A 12560-nucleotide genomic window follows, 5' to 3' on the forward strand; every position below is an offset into this window, starting at 1 on the left:
CGAAAGAAAATGTAATATAGGTGTGTGTGTGTGTGTGTGTGTGTGTGTGTGTGTGTGTGTGTGTGTGTGTGCAGGTTGACACATTCCTTGCACAAAATACTGACAATGCTTTTCCTTTACCTAACATTATATATATATATCCACACACACACACACACACACACACACACACACATATATATATATATATATATATATATAGGAAAGGAAAAGCATTGTCAGTATTTTCAATTATCTGTAATTTTTCTCCATCCGATGTTTCTCCAATTGGTACCAAAGGGCTGATGCAGAACCAGTAGTTGATTACAGTAGGATACATATTAGACACACCGTTTACTGCCACAGCATTTCTCCACTGTGGTGCTGCGCCGATTCATTCCCACGGTGTTGCTTGTTTGTGTGTTTGCTTGCTTTTTCCCAAGTGTTGCAAGTTCAATGCAGATTGAGCACCTGCAGAAACAGGTAGGGGGGAGGGGGGTTGCAATGACCGAGCACACTCCCCCATTTCATTAAAGCCCAGCTGACACTATCCATGATGGTTTTATTGGAACTGGGTTTGTGGATTGCGTCGGAGGATGCAGAGGGGTATCTCTGTTGTAGCTGAGGTGCTTGTCCGCAGCTGACTAAGTTGAATTATTCATTTTCCGCGTCAGTTCAGTCGCCGATCTCCCTTTTCTGAATAGCAGAGCACGTATAGGGTTTTTTCCTTTTTTCTTTTTCTTTTTTTTCTTTTTTTTTGTGCTGTGCGGAGGAGCCCAGCTCAGACAGCGTACTGACAATCCCACGAATTGTAGAGCTCGACAGGGACCTGCCTGCCCAGCAGTATCAGCATAGCATTGGTAGAGGTGAGTACACAAGAGTAGGATGGTGTCTGCGTTTTATTAAAGATCTACTTGGATTTTTTTTTCTATGATTATTTCAGTCAGGCATACGTAGGCATCTCACCGACTGTGTAAGACAGTGTCATCATTGCATTGCCATCCTTTTTTTTTCCTTCTTGAAGAGCGCTGGAGTTGTTTTGCACCTTCCTCGCCTTAGCGCTTGCAGTCGTGCTGTGGAAATAGATGCATCCTATTTAGTGTGCATTTACAACTTTAATGGCTTCATGGGGATGCATTGCGTACGTGGGATCCTTTGAAATAAGTTGCTTTCAAAGAAAAGTAAAAAATCTGCCCGGGACTCTGCAAAGGCAGCAGTTGAGCTGAGGCGCAGAACTGTGTGCCTGTCTGTGGGAAGACTGTGCTCAATGCGCTGCCAATGCGAGGGAGCATTTGGAAAGAAAGCGCATTTTCTTCTGCTTCGGGTAAGTTATCAGTTATTTTGTATTTATTGCAAGTGAGATTGAATATACCTAGTCGTGTGCACATCTTTCTCTGTGGGGTTATTAGGAGGCATCTTGATTTATTTAATAATTGCTTTCTACAGTCGGTTTTAGTGGTTAAACGAGTTGCGGCATATAGGCTGTGCTGCGAATGAAGTCTCCGGCGAAGAAAACTGTACAAATGCTAGCTTTCACCTTTATATATTTATCACAACAATAAAAACAATAATACCAACGTTTATGTTGGTTTTGGTTTGGTTTAAAACATGTGTTTTAAGGAAAGGGGGGAATTGCATAATTAAAACAATTGTAACCTTTTGTAATAATTAATGTAGCTAGTATAATACTAATAATTATAATTAAATGTAATTAGCGTATTGTTTTTTTCTTTTTGTTTCATATTGAACGCTACAAGAACATATATCCCTGGTGCTCACTTGAAAACAAAAAAATACATTTGTTTCATTTTAAGCAGATAGTAACAATAACCCAGTTTGAATGTATTTGATTTGCATTTATTGTGTGTGGTCATTAATACTGTCAATAACGTCGGTTTGTATTGTTTTGTTTCTCTCCTCGAAGGTTATTAAATGGTTTTCTGGCGGATTTAAAAAAATGCTGCTGCTTGTTTTCCTGGCTGTTTCCGTCCCCAGTTCGTCTCCCCACTCGGATTCTGACCTCTCCGCCGAGACCTGCAGTGCTTGCTCTTGCATGTCCATCGAAAATGTCCTCTATGTGAACTGTGAGAAAATCACCGTGTACAGACCCACCCAACTGAAGCCCCCCCCCTCCAACCTGTACCATCTCAATTTCCAGAATAACCTATTGATGATTCTCTACCCCAATTCCTTTCTTAATTTCACTCACGCAGTGTCACTACAGCTTGGGAACAACAAACTGCAGAACATCGAGGGAGGGGCCTTTATGGGACTGGGTGCATTAAAACAGTTGCACTTAAATAACAATGAATTAAAGATGCTTCGTGCTGACACTTTTTTAGGCATTGAGAACTTGGAATACCTCCAGGCCGACTACAATTTAATCAAGTTTGTTGAACGGGGAGCCTTCAATAAGTTGCACAAGCTGAAAGTGCTCATCCTTAATGACAATCTCATACAGAGCCTTCCTGATAACATTTTTCGCTTTGCATCTCTGACCCATTTGGATATAAGAGGCAACAGGATACAGAAACTCCCTTACATAGGGGTTTTGGAACACATTGGAAGAATAGTGGAGTTGCAGTTGGAGGATAATCCATGGAATTGCACTTGTGATTTGTTGCCGTTGAAGGCGTGGTTGGAGAACATGCCCTATAATATTTACATAGGTGAGGCCATTTGTGAAACCCCCAGCGACCTGTATGGGAGGCTGTTGAAAGAAACCAACAAACAAGAACTATGCCCCATGGGAACGGGTAGTGACTTTGATGTTCGGATGCCACCCTCCCAGCCAGAAAATGGGCAAACTACATCTAATGTCGCGCCCACTACAATACAGCGCCTAGTTACCAAAGCACCCAAAACAACCAATCCTTCAAAAATATCAGGGATCGTTGCCGGAAAGACATTTTCTGGCAATCGAAATCTCAGCCAAATTGTGTCCTATCAGACGAGAGTCCCTCCATTTTCGCCCTGCCCACATCCCTGTACCTGCAAAGCCCACCCTTCAGATTTTGGCATCAGTGTCAGTTGCCAGGAGAGGAATATTGAAAACCTAGGAGAACTTGTTCCTAAGCCTCAAAATGCCAAGAAACTACACCTCAGTGGTAATTACATTAGAGACATCAGTCCGGTTGATTTCCAGGGATTTGAAGGCTTGGATCTGCTACATTTGGGAAGCAACCAAATTGTGACAGTTCAGAAAGGAGTATTTGCTAATTTGACCAATCTGCGTAGGCTATATCTTAATGGCAATCAGATAGAAAGGCTTTATCCTGAAATGTTTCTCGGGCTCACTAACCTCCAATACTTGTATTTGGAATATAATGCCATAAAGGAGGTATTAGCAGGGACATTTGATTCCATGCCAAATCTGCAGCTTTTGTATCTGAACAATAATGTGTTGAGAAGCCTTCCAGCATATATCTTTGCTGGTGTTTCCCTTGCTAGACTGAATCTGAAGAATAATCACTTCATGTATCTGCCTGTGAGTGGCGTTCTAGACCAGCTCAGGTCCCTCACGCAGATAGACTTGGAAGGCAATCCCTGGGATTGCACATGTGATTTAGTGGCTTTAAAACTGTGGCTTGAGAAGCTGAATGACGGTATTGCTGCCAAGGAAGTAAAATGTACGTCCCCTGTCCAGTTCTCTAATATAGAGCTAAGACTGCTTAAAAATGAAATTCTGTGCCCAAAACTTTTAGTGAAGCCACCTTTTATTTTGACCAGCCCCACTCCTATTATAACATCAACCTCTTCTGGACTAGGTAAGGCACCTCCTGGTGGACCTGTGCCCTTGTCTATTATGATTCTGAGCATTTTAGTTGTGCTAATTTTAACTGTGTTTGTTGCGTTTTGCCTCCTTGTCTTTGTGTTGAGACGTAACAAAAAGCCTGCAGGGAGACACGAAGGGTTAGGAAACCAAGAATGCAGCTCAATGCAGCTTCAGCTTAGAAAACACGATCACAAATCCAATAAGAAAGATGAACTGGGTGGAGAGACCTTCATACCACAAACCATAGAACACATGAGCAAAAGCCACACCTGTGGGTTAAAGGATTCGGAGTCGGGTTTAAAATTTGCTGACTCTCAAAGGCAGAAAATCATCCTTAGGAATTGCGCTGACAAGGACAAAGATTCGTTGCATACGTTGGATTCAAGAAAAAGACTAAGTACTATTGATGAGTTGGATGAATTCCTGCCAGGGAGGGAATCTAATATGTTTATTCAGAACTTTTTGGAGAATAAAAAGGATTTCAACAGTATAGGGGTCAGCGGGTTTGAAATACGCTACCCTGAAAAAACGCAGGACAAAAAACTGAAAAAATCTTTAATAGGTGGAAACCACAGTAAGATAGTGGTAGAACAGCGGAAAAGTGAATATTTTGAACTAAAAGCAAGACTTCAAGGTACACCAGACTACCTTCAAGTCCTAGAGGAACAGACCGCTCTAAATAAAATGTAAGCAACCCAATCCTTCAGTTTGTTTTCTTATGAAAAAGTGCCTTTTGTTGACTTTAAACTTCCAGAAAATCACAATGATCATTGGATAACTGGACAGATGTTCCCAGGGGCAACTCAGCATACAGTCACATTATTTGCTTTCACATAGTGGCTGTTTTGCAAATACATTTTTGTTTCCTATGAAACAATGCAGTTCATACATATATAAGTATATGGTTTTGTTTCTCATTGAACTTTATAAGACATCCCTAAGAAACTGTGTAGTAAAGCTGCTGCTATTGAAATCAGTACTTTGGATTTTGATATATTTACCAAAATTGATAGATCTGGAAACTATGGTGATTGTATCTCATGCCAACCCCTTTATATTGTTTTGCTTGGGTTGGAGATAGTGGCTGAAATTTTGGATAATCATGTGATACCAAAATTATAAACTCTTAAAACTGTCCTAGAAAATAAACAAATAGAGATTTGGTGGTCCTGACATCATGTACTGCACCAACATCTACTGTAAAGTTTGGAATTCATCTTGCCACTACTGGAGGGCTTTTAACTTGTGTATTCATGAGGCATGTAAAAACAGACCACTAGTAGGTTATTTTCATTTAAATATACCAGTTTATGTGTATGTAAAGAACCCTGTTAAATATTTTTAACAAAGTGGTTCCTATTTAAAGGTTTGGGCATTATCAATGCCAGGAGGTTCAAAAGCCCAAGAAAAACAGCTGCTTGCCATGTAAGCGTACCTGGATTTATTTTGTAAGTCTACATTATTTGTATCTGTGGAACAGTTTGTAATATCTATCTCTCTCTCTCTCTCTCTCTCTCTCTATATATATATATATATATATATATAAAATATTATATTATAATATATAGATCAAAAACAAGAAAAAAGTTACATGATTGATGCCGGAAATGACCACTGTCAACCTGTAATACATCTTAAAATTGTATTTATTTTTCTATGAAGGATTATCTGAAATACCCTAGTACTATTTAAAAACAAACAAACAAACAAACAACAATGTTTGGAATACTTAAAGAAATTCAGTCAAGAAGCAGCCATTTTGACATTTGCTTTTGGGAACAAAAGGCCAGTGTCACATGTTTGAAACCTGATTTGAGTTCCTTTCAGGATTCTACAGATTGTTTGAAGATATTGATACAATATTCTCTGTAAAAGTGATGAAAGGACATTTTCACTATTGTGTTGCACGAGGTGAGGCCTGATGGTATATCAAGTCTTTAACAATTTGCTTATTCTTGTATCCCAGAGTAATATGTAAAAAGTTCTTATTAACAATATGCAACCAAAATAAATGTGCATTACTGTGATGCGATTCTGGATTGTATGACTATTGCAATGAAAATCAATGTGAAGGTTTATTGGAAGGTAATCTCTGCAGGTTTGGAAAACATATAGTTGTCAAAAGATTCTATGTAGTATTTTGTTTTTAAATAGCTACTTAGACATTTGGGATCCTATCACAAAACGTGCAATATTTATATTCTAAATTACTGTAAACTCTTATTCGTTTTTTTTTTTTTTTTTACAAAATTGTGGAGGCAACATCTGTGTTCTATAGATTTTTTTTCTCTCCACTAATATTTTATGGAAAGGTTCTTAGTTAGTGAAACTATTGCTTAATTTAACGTGTATGAAATTACAATTTTTTAAAATAAATAGAATGTACCATATGGTATATTTTTATTTTTATTTTCTTTCTATAAAAGTCAGATGAGTACTGTATATCTGGTTAGTTGCAGTTTCATTGTATCAACCTGTTAAAGTCAAAGTATTAAAATGAGCACCCGTGTTGCACTGTGCTTTTTTTATTCTCAAACTTGTACTTAATTTATTTAATTGTTAAAGTTGCTTTCAAGAAAATAAATATAACAGGCCCAGAATGTTCTTACAACAAACATGAAAAACATTACAATTTGCACATTGGCTTCGTGATATTATTGTATTTATTTATTCCTATATTTATTTATTTATAGAGGTGTGCATTATAGTATCGATGTCCTTGTAGATCTCCTCCCTTTCAAAAGATTGTTTTGGCTGAATTTGTACTGATGTTTCTAATTGTGACATAATTTTGTAAGAGAATATTTTACCATTTTTCTTTATGGAAAAAAAAGAGAACAAATACAAACAGTCTATCCAGAACATCTAAAATTATATTATTGCATTTGCTTTGTTACAAAAAGCCATACCACTAGTTCACAATGAATATGAATGATTAACATATTAGTCATAAGAAAAAAAATATGTGGTGCAGATTCCTTGCTGTTATAGATAACCTTTATGTGCATGTATTGCTACTTGATAATGCATTAAATGAGCACAGTGAGATCCTTTTTCCCTTTTCTGTTGCATCCAAAGAGATGGAGATATGTAATCCCAGAATGTATTTATAAAACTCTAAAACTCTATTTTGACATAAATCCGGTCAATAAATTGCATTGTTTCATTACAGGCAGTAGCAATGTTATTTGAACATGGTATACAATCAAACAGAAGTGGGTTTTCAATGCTATTTTGTGTGTGATTCTGGCCATGTCACCATGTAACTAAATGCACTGGCTAATTTTAAATGTACTGCACATTATAATTAGGCTGATCATTATGCAGTAAGGTTAAATGTACTGTGGATTGTGGGGAATAGCTGTCACAGCCTCAGCTGTATTCGTGTATAGTCTGAAATGTTGTATTTATTTATTTATTTATTTTTTTTTATTTTTTTAGTTGAAATGGTAACCAATGGTCATATTATTTGAATAAGTGATCTCTATTATAACAAACAGACTTTTTCTTTCTTTCTGGTTTTCTTTGATCGGTAAATTTCAGGTGTTTTTCAGTTTGTTTTTGTTCAAAACAAGTTTCAACAAGTTTCAAATGGAAATTTTGTGACTTTAGCATTTGCCCTCCACATATCGTGTTTTTATAGTTTAAAGTTCTAAATCTAAATCTGAACGTTTAATTCACAATGTATATAATTATTATTTTAACATGAAGAAAACAACCTTTTCCCCATTATTTTCCTATATATGATAGTAGTGTAGGCATTTCAAAGCAATGACATATTTTGGTTGGATTAAAATAGCCCATATATCTGTTTGAAGCAACCTTTAGAGCTTTCTGACCAATAGAATCCTCCTTCTTCAGGGAATATTTAAGACAGTAATCCTCACTGTGTTGAAAATAACAACAAAAAACAGCTTGGAATTACCTTGCACTTTAGTTTGTTACTTTTTGTTCAAAACAAAGAAGGGATAAGCATTTCATGGGAGTGTACATTTAAATCCAAAAGATGGACAAGAGGTATTTAGTTTTATACTCAATAATGTCTGTTTAGGCAGTGCTTTGATGTCAGTCTCTTCAGGTTTATTTTCCACTACCATTGAGACAGGTTTTTCAGTAAGTTGCAGCCATGGCCAGATTGATATTTAATTGAATGTAGGATTAGCTACATGCATGTTTTGGCCTTTTAGAAATTCAGTCACTTGTACTGCATTTCCAAGCTTACTTGACAGTGCAATATAGGAGATTGGAAATAATTATATTTACATGTTCTAAGTAGTCTTTGAACTGAATCAGATAAATTTGTGACTCGCAACCCTACAAGAAACACTAAGCTTAAAGAATGTGACTTGATTGGTGCTGTTTCATTTAGCTCTTGGTAGAATCTAAACACAAATCCTGGGTATATGTCTGTTTCCTTTACACTTACAAAAAGGCTTTTTTTTATTGGTGCCTTTTTAATTTAATTAAATACATATACTAGAGTATTATACAATTATAAAATAACAATAATCATAACAAAATAAAAGTATATAATTTAATTCATTTTTATATTCTGAGAAACAGAATAGTAATGGGGAAAAGGAGCACAAGGTGATCATTTAAAAAAGGCAATATTCTTCAATCAGGATGGTCTTAGAAGCCATTTTACAGAGTAAGAGGTGGTGAGATAAACACTTGTAGCACCAGTTCTGGTGAACAATTCTCAATTTCACAGTGTGTGTAACAAAGACCAGCTGACCTACATCATGATGGTGTCTTTGTCTGCTTTTAGTCAGACTATTCACTGATGGCTGTTTGTTTTAAGCCAGGATCTTGTCATGAAATTATTGCTGTGCCAAACCTGAAGATATATATTATAGTTTAGTTTGATTTCCATCAACAGCCATTTTGATTTCACTTTAATTTTAAGGCTTTATTTTTAAGATGAGAATACATACAGCTGTAATGATGTGTAAGATTTAAGTATGAATGATTTTATATTACTGATAGGACATATATTTATTTGTTTTAAGCATTGCCTTTTAAAGCTTTCATTTTCTCAGAAACAAATGTCGCTAGTATTATATATTTTCTAAACTATATTGTTTGCAGGAGAACGTGGATAAAAATAGAAATCTTTAAAAGTCATACTAATGTATTTTTTATAGATACAGAAGGAGGTAATAATATTATCCTCTGAATGTACCCATCTATCACAACCTACAGCTTTCAGTACTTGAAATGGTAAAATGCTAAACAGCCTCCCATGTGGCAATACTATGTATTGTGATAGTACTCATAATCTATTGTATTGTGTTTCAGTTGTTTAAATTAAGAGATTTTGGAAATAAATAAACATACTTTGATTAACCTATTTATGAGCTCTCTATGATGCACAGTGTTTTCCATGCTTTGGTGTTTTTCCAAGAGCAAAAACATATTCACACTTCTGTGTAAGGCTCAATTATATTGTTTAAATAATCTGACCCAGAAATCTATGTACTATAAAATAGAAATGTATTTTGAACGTTGTGCAAATTGATTAGCTGGTATGAAGTATGAGTCACCAATGTTTAATAAGAAATGAATGGGAGCACGGTTCCTTCCTGTTAGTGGTTCTAATAATTATTACTGCAGTAAAGAAATACCAGTTGAATTGAATGGGGAACACCTATTTAAATGTTTATGATGCTAACTTTTGCTTTCTGTTCAATACACTTTGCACACTGTATGATGTTTTTTTTTTTAGTTTAGAACAAATATGGTGGTCTTTGTTATATTTCAGCATTGTTATATAGCACTTTTAATTAATTCAGAGATTACTTGTTTATCTGTTTCAAAATATGTACTTTTCAGTATTGCCCAATGTACCTTATGCATATCAATATATATAAAAAAAAATTTTTTTGTAGGAAACCAAAACATTAAAAACATGTATGTACATGGTCTCCTAATTTGAGTAAAAGAAAAGTATTGTAGTTAAAGTAGAAATAAAAAATCTACCCCTAGAACAATAATGTATTCAAGCCTTAAAAAGCCCATTCCTAGCAATAGTACCGTATTTTGAAGTTTTGACACTTTTAAGTGTGCTTTCTTGAATTTAAAGGTTTCTGTCCACATGGCATGCAGTGTTTTTTTTTCTTTTTTTTTTTCTTTCCTGGAAACCTTGTTGAAAGAACTCGAAATGGGTGTTACAAGGCAAGACGAGTACTCTAGAAATATGGGTTTTAACTTCTACAAAAGGAGCAATAACAATAACAATAACATTTCTCATTTCAAATAATAAACTAAATACTGGGACATTGAAACACTTTAAAATCTTTTTTCCCTTTGTATTTTTATTTTGTCACACAAATATATGCCAACTTTTAGCAATTGATTGAATCAGGATTGATTTTTCCCCCGTCTTAATGACTAGAACATCAGAACAAAAGAAAGTTTACAAATGAAAGGAGGCCATTCGCCCCATTGTGCTCATTTGGTGTCCATTAATATCTAACTGATACAAGGATGCTATCTAGTTTATTTTTAAATGTTCCCAAATTTTCAGCTTCAACCACATCACTGGGGAGTTTGTTCCAGATTGTGACAACTCTCTGTGTGAAGAAGTGTCTCCTGTTTTCCGTCTTGAATTTCTGGAAGCCCAATTTCCATTTGTGTCCCCGGGTGCGTGTGTCCCTGCTGATCTGGAAAAGCTCCTCTGGTTTAATGTGGTCGATGCCTTTCATGATTTTGAAGACTTGATTCAAGTCCCCACGTACTCTCCTCTGTTCCAGAGTAAAAAGGTTCAGTTCCTCAGTCTCTCAGTAGGACATTCCCTTCAGACCTGGAATAAGTCTGGTTGCTCTCCTCTGAACTGCCTCTAGAGCAGCGATATCTTTCTTGATGTGTGGAGCCCAGAACTGTCCACAGTATCCAGAAGAACTCTAACTAGTGCATTGTACAGTCTGAACATCACTGCCCTTGTTTTAAATTCTACACTTTTGACAATATACCCTAGCATTCTGTTTGCTTTTTTATTGCTTCCCCACATTGTTTGGATGGAGAACGTGAGGAGTCCACATAGACTCCTAGGTCTTTCTCATGCATTGCTTCATCTAGTTCTATTCCTCCCATAGTGTAATAATAGTGGACATTTTTGTTACCTGCATGTATTACCTTGCACTTGTCCACACTGAATTTAATCTGCCAGGTGTCAGCCCACATCTGAATGTTATCTAAGTCCCTTTCAATAACCTGTGCTGCCAAGATTGTACTGCTGAGCCACCTATTTTAGTATCATCTGCAAATGTGACAAGTTTGTTAACTATCCCAGAGTCCAGATCATTAATACAGATTAGAAAAATTGTGTGGACAATAAAGTATTATTGTATTGTATTGTATTGTAAAAGCACAGGCCCTAGTACTGATCCCTGTGGAACTCCACTAACAACCTCACTCCAGTTAGAAGCAACTCCTCTAATCGACACCCTCTGTTTCCTATACATCAGCCAGTTCATAATCCATCTACTTACATTACCCTGAATGCCTACAGCTTACAATTTGAGGATCAGTCTTTGGTGTGGAACCTTATCAAAAGCTTTCTGAAAATCTAAGTTTATCATATCATATGCTTTCACGTGATCTACAGCTGCAGTTGCATTTTCAAAAAAACTCTTAATAGATTAGTAAGACATGGTCTGCCTCGTCAAAACCCATTTTGACTATCTCCAAAATATGTTTTTCATTAAGATGCTCCTCTATTTTCTGTCTATTCATTTTTCCCAATATTTTACAAGTGATGCTGGTGAGACTGATTGGTCTGTAATTTCCTGGCTCAGTTTTGTCCCCTTTCTTGTGGATTGATGTGACATTTGCTGTCTTCCAGTCAGTTGGCACATCCCCTGTTCTAAATGTCTTTTAGAATATTTTAGTTAGTGTTTAAATTTAAAGTTATAAATAATTTCCCTAATTTCTTTAAGTACTGTTGGAAATATACCAGCTGGCCCAGGTGATTTGTTTGTTTTAAATTCTGCTAGTGCCTTTAGTACTTCCTCCTCATTTACACTGATCTCTCTTAGGGTTTGACTGGACTGATTGTTAACCTGTGGCATGTTATCTGTTTTTTCTTTTGTAAAATCCTCTGCGAAATACTCATTTAGAACATTTGCCACATCTTGTTCATTTTCCAAGAACTTCAATTTTTGCCCTTTATCTGTTTCACTTCCTCCTTTATTGACCTCTTGCTGTTGTAGTATTGAAGAAAGCTTGTTGTATTAGTTTTAGCTCCAAGAGCTATGTTTCTTTCTATTTCCCTCTTTGCTTTCCTGATCCCTTTCCTTTTCTCTTTCGAGTTCTAGATATTCTTTGTATTTTGTTTTGTCCCTATCCCTTTTGTATGCGCTATACAACACTTTCTTTCTCCTGATATTTTTTTGCATACTTCTATTAAACCATTTTGGCCACTGTTTTTTGGTCCTCGGTTTGCAAAGTTTTGATACTAATTGCTCCTGGGCTTCTAATAGTATATTCTTGAAATATAACCACCCATTTTCAACTGAATCTGTATCCAGTGTGCTCCAGTCTAACTCTTCTAAGTGCTGCCTCATACCTTCAAGATTTACTTTTCTATCATTGTGGACTATTGTTTTAGACTTGGTCCTTTTTTGAAAGAATGCCTCAAAGCTAACCATGTTGTGATCACAGTTTGCCATTGGTTCTCTAACTAGTGTCCCTCGGACTCTATCTTGGTCATTTGAAAAGATCAAGTCAATGCATATTCTTTGCCTGGTTGGTTCCCTAACAAATTGAGTTAGAAAGCAGTAATTTACCATCTCAACCATTTCTC

At 36.1% G+C, this 12560-nt stretch overlaps 1 protein-coding gene across 1 annotated transcript; it reads left to right on the top strand.

The window, feature by feature from the left end:
- Positions 1 to 556: 556 nt before the first annotated feature.
- Positions 557 to 9528, top strand: slitrk4 (SLIT and NTRK-like family, member 4). Its single transcript, XM_066714974.1, has 2 exons — positions 557 to 1303; positions 1904 to 9528. The coding sequence occupies exons 1-2, from the start codon at positions 1247 to 1249 to the stop codon at positions 4442 to 4444; spliced, it is 2598 nt and encodes an 865-aa protein (XP_066571071.1). The 5' UTR covers positions 557 to 1246; the 3' UTR covers positions 4445 to 9528.
- Positions 9529 to 12560: the final 3032 nt, after the last annotated feature.

Source organism: Amia ocellicauda, chromosome 10 (genome assembly GCF_036373705.1).
Source record: "Amia ocellicauda isolate fAmiCal2 chromosome 10, fAmiCal2.hap1, whole genome shotgun sequence".
In the NCBI taxonomy this organism is placed as follows: Eukaryota; Metazoa; Chordata; class Actinopteri; order Amiiformes; family Amiidae; genus Amia; species Amia ocellicauda.